The following is a 21605-nucleotide window of genomic DNA, read 5'->3' as shown; positions in this document are numbered from 1 at the left end:
CTGATTACATCTCACCTGGGTAGTAAACAACAGCCTTCTTTGACTCATCCAATCAGGCTATGCCCAATATACATTTACTAGGTACAGTGACCAATTAGGGAGAATTATATTAGCCACAGTACAGAAAGGAGGGGGTGATATAATGCTTTGTGACCAAGCTAAGTCACTCTTTTTGGTGTGGGAACAGACAGCAGTCACCATGGGCCGACCTGAAGTTAACAGGTAAACCAACGCTATACTTGCATCTTATACTGTATTGTAAATATGGTTGCTGTGGGTAATTTGTCAATATCATGTAAGCCAGGGGGACCTACACTGTACATTGTGTTGTAAACTGTGCATGTGCATCCCTTGTGGTCACATGCACCTTTTGGCTTTTATATAGCCCAGTACAATTTTGTGTACCTTACTTTTCCCACAGGGATTTATGCCCCGCTCTCTGGACTAATACCACACTTTAGGTGTCCCTGCGCCCTCTGTTGGGGAGTCTCCCCCGGGGGATTGTATGCCTGGCACTCGTGGCCCATCCATTCTGGATCAGGCATTGGCACAGAACAGTGGCAATCTGCTCCCTATAGGTTTTTAAAGTATTTTAAATGGATGCAGTAACATAGGACGTTCCCAAGCAATACTATATGGTCAGTACTCACCTGAATATATTTTATACTTGGATGATTTTAGATATATACTTATGTTAATCAATTTCCCGTTGCTGTTATATATTTTACTCATGACTGTCTTTTCAATTATAGACATGTTTTTGTCGTGCTGGTCTCAATCATACACCCCTGAAGAAGAGTAACACTCGAAACACGATGGATACTCCCAGTATATGTGTTCCATATGCAACAGAGTCAATAATTGTAACCTCATGTACTGTATTGCATACCCACTGTGTCACGCATCCTGTATTTTACTTTTGTATTCTCTATTTGCATTGTAGATATGTGTACATCTACTCCCTTTGTTAATAAAACCTTATATTCATGATCACCAGAGTAGCTTTTTCCCTTTAAAGTCCCATAAGAGGAACAAATTTCCCTATGTACAGCTTCTATACATATCCACAATTCGCCGCAATGGATTCCTCGTAGATGGTTCACACATATTGACACTCTTTAGAAGTCTTATTTGGAAAAAGAAGACAGCTACAATCAAACTATCTACACTGAAATACAGTAAGGATCAGGGTGGACTGGCAGTACCCAATATCAGACTCTACTTCCTGGCTTCACAGCTTCAACACCTGGGTGGTTGGGGGGAGGTGGACCAGACTGACCCAATTCGTACTTTACTATTTTCTGAACTACCAACTTACCCTATTTCTCATCTTGAGGCCTTGTTACCTCAGTCCCCTACTTCGATGCCCACCATACTTTTACTAACAAAGCTATAGGCCTTTATCAAACATAGTCTGGGTATGAGAGGCTTCATGGCATATACTCCATTGTGACCCTTGCTAATCGGAACTAGTAAATTGGAGGGGTTTCATTCCTGGGAGACCTTGGGTATTCGCTACATTCCCTAATTATACAGTCAGACCATTTTAAAGTCCTTCATGGACCTACAGAGGGAGTTTGAGCTGTCAAAGCAGCATTTTTACAGATATCTCCAACTTAGACATGCTTTACAGACTCAAGTACGACAATCCAGGTTGAAACTCCAGGTTGGAACTCACAGAACATCCCTTAATAAGTGACATACTCGCCACACAGAATAAAAGGGGTATGATTTCGCAGATATACACTACTCTCTCCTCACGGACACAGGATGCAGCTAGATCAACATGTAGACATAGGTGGGAACTCTGTTTGCAGTCTATGCCGACCATTTCAGTCTCTCCTTCATACAGACTCTCCTGGTTATTCATATTGTATAGAACATACCGCACTGTGGTGCTGCTTCACAGGTGGGGTAGAAGGGAATCTCCTTTGTGCCCCAAATGTGTGAGAGCTAATACGGGGCCTCATACACCTGTTGTGACGTTGCCCAAAACTTTTCAGATACTGGAAAGAGGTGACCGATATCATATCTACAGTTTATCAAACCACTGCTCCGTTACATCCAGTGATTTGTTTACTAGGCGTGGTTGATGAGAAACTTTTTGCTCCTCCAAATAATGTGGCAGTACTTACTGTATATTGCTCGGAAGCAAATCACAGAAATGCTACTACCAATTTTTTTTAAATATGACAGCCATGGCTGGACACTCCGGACTTAGCAACCTCCCAATTAGTCCTTTATCGACTTCTACAGATATAACTTCATAGTGTCTCTAAAACTATAACTATTCGATATCTTCATGGTCTACATTTTACGGGCTTCTGGTCTAACTAATGTTTCAAGGATGGTTCTTTGTCTCTTGTATCACTGGACAACTTACAGACATAATTGGTGAAGACCCAAGGGTCAATCTTACGGTATAATTTTTAGTTTGTTCATCTTCCCGTTGGAAGGCAGCTAGTTCACTTACATTACTTTTGCTTATACAGTATAACCATGGTTGCGTTTGCCACTCAGTCGTTTGCTCTCCTTGGGCATATACGGTTATAAGATCCAAGATGGGGTATGTTAGTTAAAAGTGCTTTCTTTTGTATGTGGAAATGGTAATTCTTGGTGTTTTTTATTATGTACTATCTTTTGTATAGTATACTGCTTTTACAGTATATACTGAATATACATACATATATATATATATATATATACAGAATCTTCTTTTGTGCTGTCTTTTTTGTACATCTGACCTTGTGACACAATAAAAAAAATTTCTGATAAAAAAAGGAACGATAAGGCTGATGCCTTATCATGGATGTTTGTCTGAGCCTTTCCGTGAATGTACAATCCTGCCTCAAAAGAACTTCTTAGGGGAAGCAAATTCCAAAACATTCTTGAGTCTCCTCAAAGAGGGGTATGAGAATGACCCACTTCTCAATCATCCTCCTAAGGATATTAACCTTGTGTACAAGAAAGGCTTTTGGACTCAAGCACAAAGTTTATATGTACCTGAATTGGTTTGGATAGAAACTGCCAGGTTGGTGCATGACTCTAAACTTGCTAGGCATTTTGGGGTTTCTAAGATGGAAGAGCTTTTATCACATTATTTTTGGTGGCCTAGTTGAAACAAAGATGTATGTAGAAAGAACTATGTGACCTCATGTATGACCTGTGCACACAGTAAGATACCCAAATCTTTTTTGGGGGGCTTACTCTCTGTTTCATCAAGACCTTAGGGGTCAATTTCAATGGACTTTGTGGTTGATCTTCCTCCCTTGAAAGAGATGACCACTATCTTAGTAGTCCTCAACCGTCTCAATAAGATGGCCCATTTTTTACCTGTTAAAGGGGTACTCTCCAATGAACAAACTGTGGAGTTTATAGTTCGGGAAGTCTTTAAACTACTGTACATGGAATTCCTGATGATGTGGTGTTTGATAGAAGAGTACAGCTTACTTCTAAATTTTGAAAAAGCTTTTGCTCAGTTTTAGGTGTAGCAATTTATCTGGAAGGGAAAAACAGAAGCGCCTCTACATGTAGACTTTAAGTTATTTATTAACCACTTCCCGCCCGGCCCATAGCAGATGACGGCCGGGCGGTGGTTGTGTTATCCTGACTGGGCGTCATATGACGTCCAGCAGGATAACCCCCTAGCGCACGCCCGCGGGGGCGCGCAGCGCGGCGATCGGGGCCGGCATGTGTCCCTCGGACACAGCGCTTCCCCGATCACGGTAAACAGCCAGTGATTTTGTCCGTTTACCACGTGATCGGCTGTGTCAACATCACAGCCGATCACATGTCATAACAAACTCGGCGGCGCACACTGTGCGCTCCGCCGGAGGAGTGCAGGGCAGGGATCGAGGAAGGCGGGTGTCCCTTGGACACAGCGTTTCCCCGATCAAGGTAAACAGCCAATGAAATTGGCTGTTTACCATGTGACCGGATGTGTCCAATCACAGCTGGTCACAAATGTAAACAGAGGAGCAGTTACCATCTGATCTCTGCTCTCTCCTCACACACCGATCGTGTGAGGAGAGAGCAGGGATCAGTAATTGAGATATCAGTGTAGTGTTCTGTCTATATATACTGTATACTGTGCACAACACGCCCCCCCCCCCAATAAAGAGGACCTGTCACACAGCCCAGCCCATCTGTCAATCAGCCCATCTGTCAGTCAGCCCACCTGTCAGTCAGCCCATCTGTCAGTCAGCCCATCTGATCAATCAGCCCAGCCAATCAGCCCATCTGTCAGTCACCCAATCAATCAGCCCATCTGTCAATCATCTGTTACAGGCCCACTGCTATCAGTACCGCCATTGGTACCGACACACAGGCTACCAGTACCGCCATCGGTACCACAGTCAGTCCTGCCATCAGGCCCACTATCGGTACCGCCATCAGGCCCACCGCCATCAGTACCGCAATTGGTACCGCCACACAGGCTACCAGTACTGCCATCGGTACCACCGCCAGTTCCGCCATCAGGCCTGCTACCAGTACTGCCACCCGTACCGCCATTGGTACCGCCACCACCACACGTACGTACCGCTACCTGTACCACGATCGGTACCACCACCACCCGTACCACCACCTGTACCGTAATCGGTACTGCCACACAGGTCCGCCACTAATACCACATCGGTACCACCACTACCGCCAGCAGTACCATTAGTACCAGCCTGCCAAAAAGCACTACCAATAATGTCGCAAAGGGTTTACACACCTGGGGAGGCATATGCCCTTCTTACCATGTCGGATGATGAGAGCAGCGGGGAGCTCCCATCATCCAATTCTGATTCAGAATACGAGCCAGTGGAGGATAGTGGATCGGAGTCCGATTCCTCGGAGGAAACCGTCCCTCCCAAAAGAATGAGATCAGGACCAAGATCAGGACCAAGATCAGGAGATCTGCCCACCACCAGCAGCGCAAGACCCCAGGAAGAGGAGCCCAGTACAAGCACTGGAATCACACGCCCAACCCGAAGAACCCAGCCCCAGTCCTACCTTCCCGATGCCCTGGCAAACCCCTTATGGTTGCCTGCCAACTCAGGATCCGCTATCATCCCCCCTTTCACTGCACAGCCAGGTGTGCAGCCCGACACTACAAATTTTTCTCAATTTGATTATTTTTCTTTATTTTTCCCACAAGATTTGCTGCAGAATATGGTGGATCAAATTAACCTGTATGCATCCCAATTTATTGCTGCCAACCCCAATTCTTCCTATGCCCGCATGTTCCAGTGGCGACGTCTAACACTGGACGAATTTAAATTATTTTTGGGCCTTACGTTCAATATGGGGCTTACAAAAAAGAACGAAGTCCATGCATATTGGTCTACCAACCCCATCCACCACATGCCCATATATTCCGCTGTCATGTCCAGGACAAGATACGACATGATTATGCGTTTTCTCCACTTCAATGACAATTCACAGTGCCCTCCCCAAGATCATTCCAACCATGATAAATTGTACAATATATGCCCCTTAATCAATTCCTTTTCCCAGCGATTTAGAGACGTTTTTATCCCAGACCAAAAAATTTGTGTGGACAAGTCCCTCATACATTTCACTGGCCGACTGCACTTCAAGCAGTATATACCAAGCAAGAGATCCAGGTATGGGGTGAAATTAAATAAATTATGCGATCGAGCCACTGGATATGTCTTCACATTCCGGATCTACGAAGGCAAAGACTCCCATCTCCAGTGCCATGATTGCCCCACATATATTGGAACCAGTGGTAAAATTGTCTGGGAGCTGGCATACCCCCTGTCCGACAAAAGATACCATTTATATGTCGACAACTATTATACCAGCCCGCCCCTTTTTTGTCACCTTTATAGTAAAAAAACCCCGGCCTGCGGTACTTTAAAAAAAAAACGGAAGGGATTCCCACAAAATTTGTTGACCAAAAAATTGCAAAACGGAGAATCGGCATTCATGAGGAATGAGGAGGTGTTGGCCATGAAGTGGAGGGACAAGAAAGATGCCCACATCCTCTCTACCATCCACAATGATACCGTGGTGGAGACCCAAAGAAGAGGTGGCCCCATTGTAAAGCACGAATGTGTCCACGATTATAATATGTACATGGGGGGGTGGATTTAAACGATCAGATGCTATAGCCCTATTTATCGACCAGAAAGTCCCGTTATTGGTATAAGAAAGATGCGTTTCACCTGTTTCACATGGCCCTTTTTAATTAGTTTGTCTGCTACCAAAAAGCAACTCAAAACCAACAAATCACCTACCTGAAGTATATTGAAGATATCGTCACTGCCCTCATTTACCAACAAGGTCCCGCCCCAGTAAGCATTTGTTCTGATAGCGTGTCGACTTCACGAGCAACACTTTCCCTATCACATTCCCCCCACAGAATCTGGAAGAAGACGCCAAAAGAAATGCCGTGTATGCAGAAGAGGAGGAGTAAGAAGAGATGCCAGCTATTATTGCTTCAAAAATTATCATACATCCATCCAATATTAGTTCCCCTTATTATTAACAGACTGCCATTTCCCCATTTGCCTGCTACCATGTTAATTAACTGACCCTGGCCTGTTTACCGACGATGTCTTTGCTTGCCGATTTAAACCACGTTTCTGACTTCCACGTGCACCAACCTCAGCCTGTTTACCGACGATGCCTCTGCCTGCCGATTTAAACCATGTTTCTGACTTTCACGTGCACCGACCTTGGCCTGTTAATCGACCATGTTTTTGCCTGCCACTTGGACTGATCTTTTGGCCATCTACTTCAGTACACAGGGGTCTCACATATGTGAGGGGCTTCAGAATAGCGCTCTGAGTAGAGAAAACCAGTTATTTGTTTTCTATGCTCCTAGAACAGGGTCTGGTTGCCCGGAGGCTTCAAAGCGATTTGGGTGGGAGAAGCCTCTACCCCTGTCCCCCTGGCCCTAAGCTTGGTGGTCCTTCCTACTGCCTGGACCAATACTTTGGCTGTGTTGACCATATTGCTGCCTGTAATGACCCATAACATTATGGACCATGTTTCTTCCTGCTGCTTGGACCAATACTTTGGCTGTGTTGAACATATATCTGCCTGCTGCCTCTACTGACTTTGGACAGTATTTCTGCCAGGACACCTCTGCCTGCTACCTGGACCTGTACTTTGGCTGTGCTTTGGCTGTGCTTTGGCTGTGCTCTGGCTGTACTTTGGCTGTGCTCTGGCTGTGCTGACAGTATCTACTGAACTATGGACAGTATTCCTGCCTGCTGCCTGGATGATTGCTTTTGCTGTCGCTGACCTCATTCCTGCCTGCTGCCTGGACCGATGCTCTCCTCTGTGGACCACTGCACTTCTAAAACCACAGGTAATCTTTTGTTATTTGGTATGTACCTGCTATGTGTTAGAAATATGAAGGGCCTTCAAAAATGTGATCGGTAGTCAGAAAATGATATGTGTAATTAATGCTGCTAGAATGCCTGGAGGTGCTACTTCACTATTGGGCCTCTGTATGTGGCCAGGCTGTGTAAAAGTCTCAAACATGTGGTATCGCCATACTCAGGAGGAGTAGCGGAATTCATTGTGGGGTGTCATTTTTGCTATGTACATGCTATGTGTTAGAAATATCTTAAAAATGGACAACTTTGTGTAAAAAAAAAGTGCATTTTCATTTTTTCCACATTTTTCAAAACCTTCTGGAAAAAAATGAACCGTTCAAAAGACTCATTAAGCCTCATAGATTATACGTTGGGGTGTGTGCTTTCCAAAATGGGGTTATTTTGTGGACAATTCCATTGCCCTGGTGCTCCATGGCCTTCAAAACTGTAATATGTGGTTGAGAAAAGAGATGTGCAATTTATGCTTGTGGAACGCCTGAAAGTGCTACTTCAATGTTGGGCCTTTGTATATGGCCAGGCTGTGTAAAAGTCTCACACGTGTGGTATCGCCATACTCGGGAGGAGTAGCAGAATGTATTTTGGGGTGCAGTTGCAATTATGCATATGCTGTGTGAGACAAATAACCTGTTAATATGAATTTGTGTAAAAAAAAAAAAATCTTAATTTTCCCAAGAATTGTGTGAAAAAATTACAACTTCAAAAAACTCACCATGCCTCTTAGTAAATACCTTGGACTTTCCAAAAATGGGTCATTTGGGGGGTATTTGTACTTTCCTGGCTTCTTATGCCCCATACACACGGTCGGAAATGTGTGATAGGACCTTGTTGTCGGAAATTCCCAACGTGTGTAGGCTCCATCACACATTTTCCATCGGATTTTCCAACACACAAAGTTTGAGAGCAGGCTATTCCGTTGTCGGAATTTCCGATCGTGTGTGCACAAATCCTCATGCATGCTCAGAATAAATAAAGAGATGAAAGCTATTGGCTACTGCCCCGTTTAGAGTCCCGACATACGTGTTTTACGTCACCGCGTTCAGAACGATCGGATTTTCCGACAACTTTGTGTGACCGTGTGTATGCAAGACAAGTTTGAACCAACATCCGTCGGAAAAAATCCTAGGATTTTGTTGTCGGAATGTCCGATCAATGTCCGACCGTGTGTACGGAGCATTAGTGTCTCAAGAAATGAGATAGGCCTTCAGTACATCAGGTGTGATCAGATGTGATCAATTTTCAGTGATTGGCACCATAGTTTATAGACTCTATAACTTTCACAAAGACCAAATAATATACATTAATTTGGATTATTTTTACCAAAGATATGTAGCAGTATAAATTTTGCCACAAATTTATGAAGAAAAATTACTTATTTGCAAAATTTTACAAACCCAGCGGTGATTAACCACCTCAATACAGGGCACATACACCCCCTTCCTGCCCAAGCCATTTTTCAGTTTTCAGCGCTGTCGCACTTTGAATGACAATTGCGCGGTCGTGTTACACTGCACCTTGATTAAATTTTTATCATTTTTTTCCCACAAATAGAGCTTTCTTTTGGTGGTATTTGATCACCTCTGCGGTTTTTATTTCTTGCGCTATAAACAAAAGAAGAGGGACAATTTTGAAAAAACACAATATTTTTTACTTTTTGCTATAATAAATATCCAATTTTTTTTTTTTTTTTAACAAATTTTTTCCTCAGTTTAGGCCGATACGTATTCTTCTACATATTTTTGGTAAAAAAAAATTGCGATAAGCGTATATTGATTGGTTTGCGCAAAAGTTATAGCGTCTACAAAATACGGGATAGATTTATAGCATTTTTATTATTTATTTATTTTTTACTAGTAATGGCGGCGATCTGCAATTTTTATTGTGACTGCGATATTGCGGCGGACACATCGGACACTTTTGACACATTTTTGGGACCATTCACATTTATACAGCGATCAATGCTATAAAATTGCATTGATTACTGTGTAAATGTGACTGGCAGGGAAGGGGTTAACACTAGGGGGCGCTCGAGGGGTTAATGTATTACCTAACTGTGGGGGGAGGGGACTGACTGGGGGAGGTGACCGATCGCTGTCCCTATGTACAAGGGACACGCCATCGGTCTCCTCTCCTCTCTGACAGGACGTGGATCTGTGTTTACATGCACAGATCCACGCTCCTGCTGTGTTACCCGGCAATCGCGGGTGCCCAGCGGACATCGCGGCCGCCGGGCACGCGCACCGGGTCCCGAGTGACACGGTGGGCGCGCGCGCGCCCCCTAGTGGCTCGGGAGGGCGAGGACATCATATGACGTCCTCCCAGAATAACAGAAGCCTCGTCCAGCCGTCATATGACGGTGGGCGGTGGCTTAGTGGTTAAATACCACCAAAAGAAAGCTCTATTTGTGAGAAGAAAATGATAAAAATTTTGTTTGGATACAGTGTAGCATGACTGAGTAATTGTCATTTAAAGTGTGAGAGCGCTGAAAGCTGAAAATTGGTCTGGGCGGGAAGGTGCATAAGTGCCTGGTATTGAAGTGGTTAAAAAAGAAAAGTGTCAAAGGAACTCACATTTCAAAGAAACTCACAGGATTAAAAACAGGCACATCATAAGTCCATCTTTGGTGGGATCAGTCCCTCATGCTGTTTGTGTGGCAGCTGACGCTCAATCTGCCACTCGTCCAGTGGCAGACTGAGCGGCAGCTGACACACAAACAGGACATGGACTTCTGATGTGCCTGCTTTTAATCCTTAACATGTGAATGGGCCACAGTCTTCTGGGACTTGTGAAGTGTCCCAGAAGGCTGCAGGGGAAGGAGGAGGGGCCAAACCTCCAGGCTCTGAGACGGAAAGTAGGAGCCAGTACATGTCAAAACCAGGTACCCGCTTCCCCTCAAAAGGTGCCAAATGTGGCAGCAGAGGGAGGGGGAAGAAAGGCAAACAAGAAAGAGTTTCCCCTTTTGGGTGGAGCTCGCTTTAAAGTCTACACTTAGAGGCGCTTCTGTGTTAGCCTTCCTTTGCATGTATTCTCTGGAGATTGCTTCTACAACCACAAGAGGCTTGCCCAAAGTTGCTGAAATCCCTGTGCTCCTGTGATTTTACCTTAATTCCTGGATGGACCCTATTCATCTTTTACTCATGGACTTTCCTATATGGACTGTTTTTTACTTATCCAAAAGATCATGTAATTTGCGCCTATACTCCATTACTATTGTAACAATTTATCTGTCCTCTGTTTTTCATCCTCAGTCTAATGGCCAGACTGAGAGGATCAAACTTTGGAGTTCACCTATAACAATTTAAAACAGCTTCACTTCTCAAAGTTCTTTTTTCTCAACTACTGGGTACCATCCAATTTTTGTTCCTGATCTCCACTCCCATTTCTGCTGTTACCAACAAATTAACTACATTACGGGAAATTCAGAAGAAATTGATTGAGGAGGCTCAGGAATATACAAGACGGCTGCTGACAGACATCACAGATCACTCCCTTGTTTTCATGTGGGTGGCAAAGTTTGACTATTTCCCAAAAATTTGAAGGTTCATGTTCCATCTGCTAAGTTGGGTCAAAAGTTTGTGGGACTTTTCCAGATCTGTGTTCAAATCAACATGGTCACCTTTTGCTTAAAGATTCCTGACAGTATGAAGATGACAATATGAACCCAGTTTTTCACGTATCCCTACTCAAACCATTTCATAAAAATCCTTTTTTGGGAAGAATTCTTCCACCTACTCCACCTGTTGAGGTTCAGGATGAAGAATAGGTCATGGACCAGAGGAAAATTCTTGGAAATCTGAGTAGAATGTTCATGCTCCCAGATTGACAAATTAGGTCCATAAGAGGTTTTCTTTACAAACCTGGTCCTAAGATGTCCAGGGCCCGTCTTGGAAGGAGACGGATACTGTCAGGGTCTGCATCTGAACATGCAATTTCTGTAGTGTCTGGCTGTGGCTCTTCTCGTTGTGCCACCTGAGATGCTGGACAGCTCCCTGTCTGATCTCTTAGGACAATCCTTGCATTGTCTCTTGTTTCTGGTGAACCTTGAACTTTGTTCCTCCCATGAACTTCCTGATTTAAGCCATATCTCAGCACTTTCTGTTTTCCAGATTATTGTGCTCTCTCCAGTCGTTATCTTGCTCTTTTGCATACCTGCAGCTGTCCTTATCTCCACTAGCATTCATTATCAACCTTTGGTTTGTTGCTCCAATACACTCCTGCTGGATCCCAACCTGCAACCACTTGATACCGATCTTGTTTACTGACTATGCTTCTGCTTTATCCCTACCTGCTATATCTGCGTTTTGACCCCATCTTGCTCACCTCCTAGTGGGGCGATCCTTAGGACCACAACCTTTTACTAGCATGCAGCAAAATCCATCTCCACCATCAGGAGCTTAGACCCTGCACCTCAGATGAGCCTGTGTCATCTGCCAGGGTGACCTGCATGTGTACTCATCATGCTGCATACCACTTATAAACATCTGCTATTGCACCGCATCCCCCAGGATCCTCTGAACCTGGCTTGTCAAGATGAAGTCGATGAACGTTGTTTTTTAGTCAGTCTGCATGGAGGAGCCAGGAATTTTTCTCTGGGCCAAAGCCCTTCTAACGATCAAAATAATAGATTGAATTACTGAATCTTCAGGAGTCCAAAACACGCTCAATTTGTTGACAATCAGTGGTAAATGTGAGGAGAAAATGTTCTCTTGATGAACTGGTTTCAAAAGGGAGATATGAAAGATGTTAGAGGTTTCATGGAACCAGGAAGTAATTTTCTGAAGCAAACCGGCCGCTCTGCTGAACAATACCGTGGGGGCTGATAAATCTGGGAACAAGCTTTTGCACTGAATCCATGAGGTTTAGATATCTCATAGAGAGCTAGACATGATCCCCATCCTTAAAATGGCCTGGGAGAGATAGTGATTGGCAAACTGTTTCGGGGGGGGGGGGGGCCGAACTAGAAGACAAATTAGCTTTGGCTTTGTTCCAATTTTGAGAAAAGGTCTGGACAGGACTGTTGCCATCAGGAATGTCCAAAGGGATGTCAGAAAAGAAACAGATCTTCACTTTGCCACATCAAAACCCCAAGGTTTTGGCTTGTACTGTTCAAATAGAGTGCCTAAGATACGAAGATCAGCAAGGGCAGAGGAGGTGGAGCCTAGCTGCTGTGTAGCAATAAGGATACTGCCCACCACTGTCTTGTGAAAGCAGAGGGTGCATTGCTGCCAGAGGCAGGGTATTGCCCGACAAACGACATGCTGGATGAGGGTGTGATAGCAGATAAGCGATTAGCTGTCAGGAGGCAGCAAGAGGCACTGGAGAAGCATGTGTAAAACTTCTAACATCTATGCTAAACAAGAACTAGAAATTACTTGCCAAAGAGCCTTTGCTTTAAAAATGAATAACAATGTAACATAAATGTCAAGTTTTCGAGTTTCCAAACACCATGCAAACCTGTACAAAGTTGTGAACATCACTAGCTCTTTTAAATAATTGAAACATTTAAGTGACTATTATTACAAAAAAAAGACAAACACTGACAAATGTCTGTGCCTCTAGTCTAGCCCTCTGGAGGGCAAACCGCAATTGGAGCTGAAGGTAGACAGGCAAGACTATACACTGTGAACTATCTTTTTGGTGTTTTAAAGTTTGTTACAGATTGAAGATGTCATCAGTGTGCGGCCTGTTCATTTCTTTTTGACTGGCAGATTTTCAAAGCAGGGATGAGCTCGTGAGCAGGCACCTGACAGGGATTGGAGGCAAGAGGAGAGCTTTTGAGGCAGTGTGTTCATTATTGTTACTCCAAACTTTGCTCTGTTCACAACAAACCTTCCTCTACCTTTCTCTGAAATCTACAGGGAAACAAATATCTGTGGGATTGTCAATCTCCCTGGTTACCTGCTGCTCTCACTAGTTCCTCGTGCTAACTTCTATTCTTCACAGGATGCAGTTGGGACATAAAGGTCAGCAGGAGGTCTTGTGAACAAAGAAGAGTACAGCTATGAGGACAGTGGCAAAGTTACATATTTACAGTCTTTTTTTTATAGATATGGCTATTTGACATATATTGTTTTAATGGCAGGGTTGCTTTCATTTTACCTTTACTAGTCTTTTAAAGCAAAACTGCATGAAAAAAATAAAAATAACAAAAATATGTAGAAAGGGTCTTTCTGTCTTCTTTCTTTTCTAGTAAGCATAGAAAACATGTTTTAATGCAGTCGTGTATTAAAAAAAAAAAATCACTGAGCCCAAATTTATTAAGACCACTTCCTTAATACAATCTTAGAATCACTGTATTCCTTTGCAGAGGGAAAACCTATACTGGAGGGGTTTGATCCTTCCTGTGAAACCAAAGATAGACGCCTCCTCCAGTACTTCCTGTCTGTCCAAAGCATCCTGCAAACTTATCATTTACCTGTTACATGACACATACAACTAATGGTGTCCACAAAATTTAGACACACATGTGACTACACTTCCTTTTCTTCCCCACACAAATTATACACACGCATTGATCTCTTCTTGGTCTGTCACAGAGACATCCTGTGGGAACCATTACTCAGACAGGATTTAATGCTTGACATATCAAGATTCCTGTCAGCAGAGTATATCTAAAAGGTAAAGTACTGTACACTGATTGGGGATAAGAATTGATACAGATGAAATTATTATATACAGTTAGATTATGACCTGTGTTCTAAAAAATATCTTCCACCACATGCCCTATCCTTGTTTGTACAAACCTAAGCAAATAATTTCTGTAGAAAAATGGAAGCTGTTGTCTGATTCCTGTAAACAGAGACATTATCTTTGTTTAAATATCAGTCCCTCTGTATGAATACAGTTATTTATTTCTAATATTTACAGTAGGTAATTGAAGCTAAGTGGAGGCGTAATGGCAGCACATAAGAGTTGAGAAGCATTTTGCATGTTTATTCTTCACATGTGAGTTGTGATGGATTAAACTGGAATGAATCTGAAGCAATTAAACAAAATAGGAATTTCTAGATCCACCAGCTGTAGGCCATGGAGTTCAGCTATTTTGCTTGCACTTTATGTTTATTTTTTGCAAATGATCGCAGCTTAAAAAGGCCATGTCTGCAGGTTTACATTTTTTAAAGCATTTAAAAAAAAATATATTTTTGTACTTACCATACAATTCCTTTTCAAGAGTCCATTGATGAACAGAAGAAGCCCTTAAATTTTGAGTTATACTGCTGCCTACAGGAGGATTAGACACTGGCAAACAAAAAAACTGTAGGCCAGCCCAAATTAACCCCTCCCACTACCAACATGCCTCAGTTTTGTATCAAGGCAGTACCAAGAGCATGATCATAGAGAGGGGTAGAACTGTTGCCCATCAATGGACTCCAAGAAAAGGATTTAAAAAAATACTGTTATCTTTCCTGTATATTGAGCAAACAAACGCTAACATAAGCATGGATCGTGGTCTGCTTGAGCCACTTAGAGATAGTGGAATAAAGAAATTGGAACACCCTTACAGGTTCCATCTGGGGTGAAAAAAGGGAATCAGTCTTCCTAAAAGACGCAGTGGCTAAGAGATAGCCTCTCACAGCCTGGTCCACATCCAGACAATGGATAGAAATTTCCATTTGGTTTCCTGCAACTGGGCAAAAGGACGGAAAAACAATGTCCCAACTGATGTAAAAGGCAGACACTACCTTAACCAAGAAGGTAGTCCTGGGTCTCATCCAGGGCCAGATCTAGCCTGTTAGATCTGAGGGTGCAGTTACAAAAGTTTTACATCTGCACTGGATGATGATGTCCCCCTTCACATTAATGTTCTCCCATCACATCAGAGGTCCCCCTTTTACATCACAGTCCACCCTCCCCTGGATCAATATCATCCTTTATTCTATGAAGTGAGCAGGCTGTCTACCAGCATCAATGCAATGAATGATGCAGTGTGTACTTCCTAACTGTCCCCTCTGTACTATGGAAACAAATAATGGCAGTGAGACAGTCCAGAGCGATCACCATCATGTCCTCTACATTGATCCAACGAAGCAGACAAAAATGTTTCAGGGAAGGAAATGTATATAGCAGGGTGTTTAAGTCCCACAGAGTCACCAGAGAATCCATGGCTTCCACGAGAGCATCCCTGTACCTAGAGACAAACCTACCTGATTCACTCTGGAGAAGAGGTGCTTAAAGAGGAAGTAAAGTCTTCCGCTTTAATTTTACCTACAGGTAAGCCCATAATGAGGCTTACCGTAGGTACTGTAAATATCTCCTAAACTTGCACCATTTAGGAGATATTTACTATAAACGCTGACGCCGATGTCATCAGGCGCATGCACACTGGAGAAATGGCCCGCTCGTGCCGTATCTTCAGGGCCCGTGCTGTGGCCGGTGGCTCCCACGTGCGTGCGCAGAAGTGACGTCACTGTGGCTCCGGCCAATTACAGCCCTGGAGCCCGCAAACACAAAAGTAGCTCCGGGAAAGATGTCAGCCCTGTCAGCGGTGTGCCGGCGCCGATTCAGGGCATCGTTCTAAGGTATTTCATAATGAGCTAGTATGTGATGCACACTAGCTCATTATGCCTTTGTCCTGCAGGTTTTTTTTACTTGGATTTTTTTTTTTGGAGGTTTATAACCTCTTTAAGAGGGGATATGATTACATTTTGCTAGACATGTGCACTGCTGAAAGATTTGTTAGTTTTTCAGGTCATTCGTTATGATTGAATTTGTTATTTCGAATAAATTCGTAACTTCGGAAAAATTAAAATTTTTTATGTTCCATTAGTTTAGATGCAGTATTCGTAAATTAGAAAATTCGTAAATTAGAAAATTCGGAAACCTGTAAACTCGTAAATTCAAAAATTTGCAAATCTGAAATAATAACTTCTTAATATTAACTATTAAATTATAGGCATTGGAATTTCCTTTCAAATTTGGCTGTTTATGAACGTAACGAATACAAATGTATCCAAAGTTACGAACTATCCAAAATAATGACTGTCGCATCTAAATGAATGGAATGTAACAAATTAATAATAATAATTAGTAATTTGTTACGTTCCATTCGTTTAGATGCAGAATTCGTTATTTCGGATAATTCATAACTTTGGATAAATTCGTATTTGTTACGTTCACTAACAGCCAAATTTGAAAGGAAATTCCAATACCTATCATTTAATAGTTAGTAATAGTTATCAGTTAGTTATTATTTCGGATTTTCGAATTTTTGGGTTTTTGAATTTTTGTTATTATTTTCAGATTTTCGTCGTTTTGAATTTTCGGATTTTTGAATTTATACATTTATGAATTTCCGCTTTAATGAATTTACGATTTTTTGAATTTACGAATTTTGTGTAAAGAGTTGTTTACTGTTGATGCAGTAAAAATGTGGAGCCCACTCCCCCAGGAAGTGGTATTAGCTGAGAGTGTCGACAACTTCAAAATTTTTTTAGATGTGGTCCCCAGAAAGCAGAATACACAGAGCTATGGAAATGTGTAGAGAATAAAAATCACACATACATACACATACGGGATGAATGGACCTGTGTCTTTTTTCAGCCTTATAGTATAAACTATGTTACTATGTAACAGGTTGCAGTAAAATCCTTGAAACCTTCTGACGCAGAAACTAGGGCAATGACACCTTGGTCCAGAAGACACAAAAGGGCTCAAAGGAGATTTGCTAAATCTGTGAGGTTACACAGGAGGGTTAGGGAACCGGTGCTCAAATTTTTATTTTTTTTTGGGGGGGGGGGGGGCGCAAACGAAAGGAAAAATTCTTAAAAATACTGAAACAAAAACATCAATTGCAGCCACTGTGCCATCAATTGCAGCCACTATGCCATGAAATGCAGCCACTGAGCCACTGTGCCCATCATATGCAGCCAACTGTGCCATCATATGCAGCCAACTGTGCCCAACAAATGCAGCCAACTGTGCCCATCATATGCAGTCACTGTGCCCATCATATGCAGCCACTGTGCCCATCATATGCAGCCACTGTGCCCAGCAAATGCAGTAAACTGTGCCCATCATATGCAGCCAACTGTGCCCATCATATGCAACCAACTGTGCCCATCATATGCAGCCTCTGTGGCCATCATATGCAGCCAACTGTGTCCAGCAAATGCAGCCTCTGTGCCCATCAAATTCAGCCAACTGGGCCCCATCAATTGCAGCCTCTGTGCCCAGCAAATGCAGTCAACTGTGCTCATCAATTGCAGCCTTAGTGCCCATAATATGCAGTCACTATGCCCAGCAAATGCAGCTAACTGTGCCAATAACATGCAGCCAACTGTGCCCATCATATGCAGCCAACTATGCCCATCACATGCAGTCAACTGTGCCCATCATATGCAGTCAACTGTGCCCATCATATGCAGTCAACTGTGCCCATCATATGCAGCCACTGTGCCCATCATATGCAGCCAATTGTACACCATCAATTGCAGCCTCTGTGCCCATAATATGCAGCCACTGTGCCCAGCAAATGCAGCCAATTGTGTCCCATCAAATGCAGCCTCTGTGCCCATAATATGCAGCCACTGTGCCCAGCAAATGTAGCCAATTGTGCCCATAAATTGCAGCATCGGTGCCCATAATATGCAGTCACTATGCCCAGCAAATGCAGCCAACTGTGCCCCATCCATTGCAGCCTCTGTGCCAATAATACGCAGCCACTGTGCCCCCCCCCGCCCACCGTTTGCGCGGCACTTAACCCATCTTGGCGGTGGGTGAGGCAGAGGGTCAGGTGGCAAACTGTGGCGATAGCTCCTGTGTTCTCCATGCGCGTCTTATTGCCGTTCCAGATGGCCAATGGGATCGCCTCTGCCTTCAGTCAATCAGGTGACCAGTACTACATCCGTGCCTCCTGATTGGCTGAGAGGTGGTTCTGTGTTAGCAAAGCAAATATTCATTTGCTTTGCTAACACACCTGGGTGGACTGCGATCGCAATGGTTGTTTGCGAGCGCAATAGATGTTTGAATCAAAAAAGTGATTGAACAGATTTGTAAGATAAAAAAAAAGGGCAATGAGCCTCTCCTTTACCCCACTCAATTATATATATAAATTTCAGCTTCTGTTACTGGATTCTTTAAACGACAGATTCAAACAGTAATTGTCACTCATTATTTCCCCGTATGTTTGTAAAATGTCTTTATACTGTACAGTATATCCTTTGTATGATTTGTTTCCAATAAATCAGTACAGCTGTGCCTGGAAGGTCTGAACACTATTATATTTTTTCACTCCATAGACAAAGCTGCATTCTGTAGATGCAGTTTCTTCACAACAACAAGCAAAAATTGAACATTTTCTCAAGGCACAATGAATGCTTCAAATAGACTATAAGGAAACACGCAATGATAAAAGTATGAAGGCTGCCTTTGCTGACCTTTCCATCTGAAAATGCTAGCTGCCTGACTTTCATTCTGATTAAAGAGGAACTTAAGTCTGCTCACATAATTTGTAATAAAAACATCTTTGCCATTCTGAAGTTTCCCTTCAACCACTTTGCATATTATTTTATATATATACTGTTATTCTGTACTTGCCAAACTGCTGCACAAATCTCCCTCCACTGAGTCTGGCTGCATCCATTTTAACTGTGGGCAGCTGAAGCTGCTAGATGTTCACTTTCTGGACTTACACAGACACACAAAGGCACACCTCCAACTCTGCAGCTCTCATTGCCCTCATAAGCCTAGGCTTATGACATCATGCACAGCTCTCTCTCTCACGAGAGTGAGAGAAAGAGCTGTGCATGATGTCATAAGCCTAGGCTTTTTACCAGACAAGAAACAAAAAGTGGGCTGTATAAGGTATTTACTGGCAGAAAAAAAAAAAATGTTTTACTATCTAAAGTATTTTCCAAATTAAAACAACAAGTGCAGAGGAATTAATAGATGGAAAGATGAAAAAATGACTGAAGGTCCGCTTTAAGTGGCTTTAGTACTTTCTGAGTCACTAACCAAGGACATAAAAGTATACAGTATGTAGATGAGGATTTCTAATTTCACTCTTTCTATTTTGCATTCATGTTCCAGGTCAGTTAACTGCTCCTTCAGAAGATATTTCAGCCAAATGGTAGCCTTAAATCAGCATTTTCAGAGTGAGGTTAGGGATAGCAGCCTCTATGTTTCTCATTATAGGTTGTTTAAAACAATACATATATGTATTTACAAACCTCAAACTCTCGCCGTTTCTCATAAATTGGGATCAGCAGCTTTGAGACCTCAGAAATTAGTTCATATCGCTCTGCTTTCCACAAGGCATCCACACACTGCTCAAGCAGCTCCACCAGCACCTCCTAAAAAGATAGACAAAGATGGCATTATTGACAATAATTATCAAGGTGAAAACTAGCATACTATTAATAGGATAGCACTAGTATTGGCATAACATCTAGAAGTAGTATTTGTACATCAAAGTTATGGAGGAGACGACTGGGCCTAGCAAAACTTCAGTAACTGAGGTTGTGATTTGCAAACTGAAGTTCCTTAGGGGCTCTACAAGGTATAACATTAGGTTTAGGAACATCAGAGGGGCAACTGTGTGCATGCATACATAAACTGTTTGTGGGGAGGTGCAGTGTGGTGCGGTGGCAGTAAACACTTGATTTAAAGATAAAGTTTGGAAATTCACAACAAGCCCAGCAGGAAGTCACCCGACCAGGAACACTCACAGAATGCAACAGCAATGTGTAGTAGAGCAGGTCTTGGATGAGCTGACAGTGTCTGTCTTGAGGGGTGGAATGCAGCCTGGCTGGTCTGTGCCCTAATAGGGAGGTCTCCTGGAAGGATGCTGTGTCCCTGTCCTTTCCCTACTTGTCTGGAACTCCTCCCTGTTGCTAATCACTGTCCCTGTCAGACGGGTGACCTATCCCTACACTACCCACATGAGAAATGTGCGCCAAGCCCGGGAGCTTGGGTCCTAAAGTGTTACTAAACCCACAACAGTAAAATCAGTCTGTATATGCAGTAAGGCTGGATTCACACCTATGTAGTTTTAGTGCTTTTTGCATTTTGAAGATTTGCACTACAGAACATGTTCCATAGGAAACCATGTTAAATGGACTGTAGTGCAAATCTGCAAAATGCAAAAAGCACCAAAACTGCATCGGTGTGAATCCAACCTTAAGCATGCTTGTTATACTCACCGTGGAACCTAAGGGGTTAATCCTCCACATTGTGTACAAAGGCTGTTCGATCCTTATTTCTCTGATACTCCCCTTTTTTACTATTCCCAATCCATTTGCTGATAGAACAGAGCCCTAGGAGGCACTCAGCACATGCTTAGTTTGGTGTGTATTGCTAGAGAGTTTTTTTTTTTTTTGGGGGGGAGGGTGCATGTACTAAGCACAGGGCCAATCAGCACTGTGGAGACAGAAAGTTATGGGTCATGCAACCTCATAGGACAGTCAGAAGAGAACAACAACTCCTACATGCTTTAGCCACTGCTCAGCCAGACACTGATAGAAGTCACAAGACTCCTATATACTGCTGATGAGAAAAAGTATTTAGCAGTTTATATACACAAAGATAATTGCATTTCCATGTGCTGTGTACTGTGAGAGACCAGCTATAGTGAATGCAGGTTCCTGGGTTTAGTAACATATTAAAGGAGTTGTAAAGGCAGAAGTTTTTTTTATCTTAATGCATTTTATGCATTAAGATAAATAGCCTTCTGTGTGTAGCAGCTTTCCCAGCACCCCCTAATACTTACCTGAGCCCCATCTCTGTCCAACGATGTCCACGAGTCCTTCGGCCATCCCTGGCTCTCCCTCCTGATTGGCTGAGGCACAGCAGCGGTGCCATTGGTTCTTGTGGCTGTCAATCAAAGTCAGTTAGCCAATCGGGAGAGAGAGGGGGCCGATATGCAGCTCCTTGTCTGAATGGACGAACAGAGCTGCAGCTCGCCTCAGGTACACCCATAAAAAGCTGCTTGCTGTGGGGGCACTGGACAAGAGGGAGGGGCCAGGAACTCAACTTAACAGGGACATAACTTAACATGTTTGTCATTGAAAGAAAAAAAAACAGAGACTTTACTATCAGTATAAATAGACTCTTCCTGATCCAAGATGGCCACCAGACTCACCTGAGGTGGCAGCATCCAATTAGATAGCTTCCTCAGTGACCCAGGAAACGCATAGAAGAACCATGTTTCTTTTGACTTCCTCCCCCTCTGTAATGCCGCTGTGGTTGAGCGGCACCTACAGAGGAGAAAGTAGACTGCACATGCTTACACTTTGCACTTACAAATCAAGTCAG

General features: G+C 43.1%; 1 protein-coding gene across 2 annotated transcripts in view; it reads right to left on the bottom strand.

Annotated features, from left to right (window-relative positions):
• DOCK11 (dedicator of cytokinesis 11) overlaps positions 1-21605 on the bottom strand; it is a 525243-nt gene that overhangs the window by 141081 nt on the left and 362557 nt on the right. For both annotated transcript variants that reach the window (XM_073599152.1, XM_073599153.1), the window contains one exon: positions 19523-19645. In XM_073599152.1, coding sequence (XP_073455253.1) covers positions 19523-19645 — 123 coding nt within the window. The remainder of the gene's footprint in view (positions 1-19522; positions 19646-21605) is intronic.

The sequence above is a fragment of the Aquarana catesbeiana genome, linkage group LG09 (genome assembly GCF_042186555.1).
Source record: "Aquarana catesbeiana isolate 2022-GZ linkage group LG09, ASM4218655v1, whole genome shotgun sequence".
Taxonomy (NCBI): domain Eukaryota; kingdom Metazoa; phylum Chordata; class Amphibia; order Anura; family Ranidae; genus Aquarana; species Aquarana catesbeiana.
The sequence above is the reverse complement of the archived record's forward strand: the minus strand, read 5'-3'. Positions and strand labels throughout refer to the sequence as shown.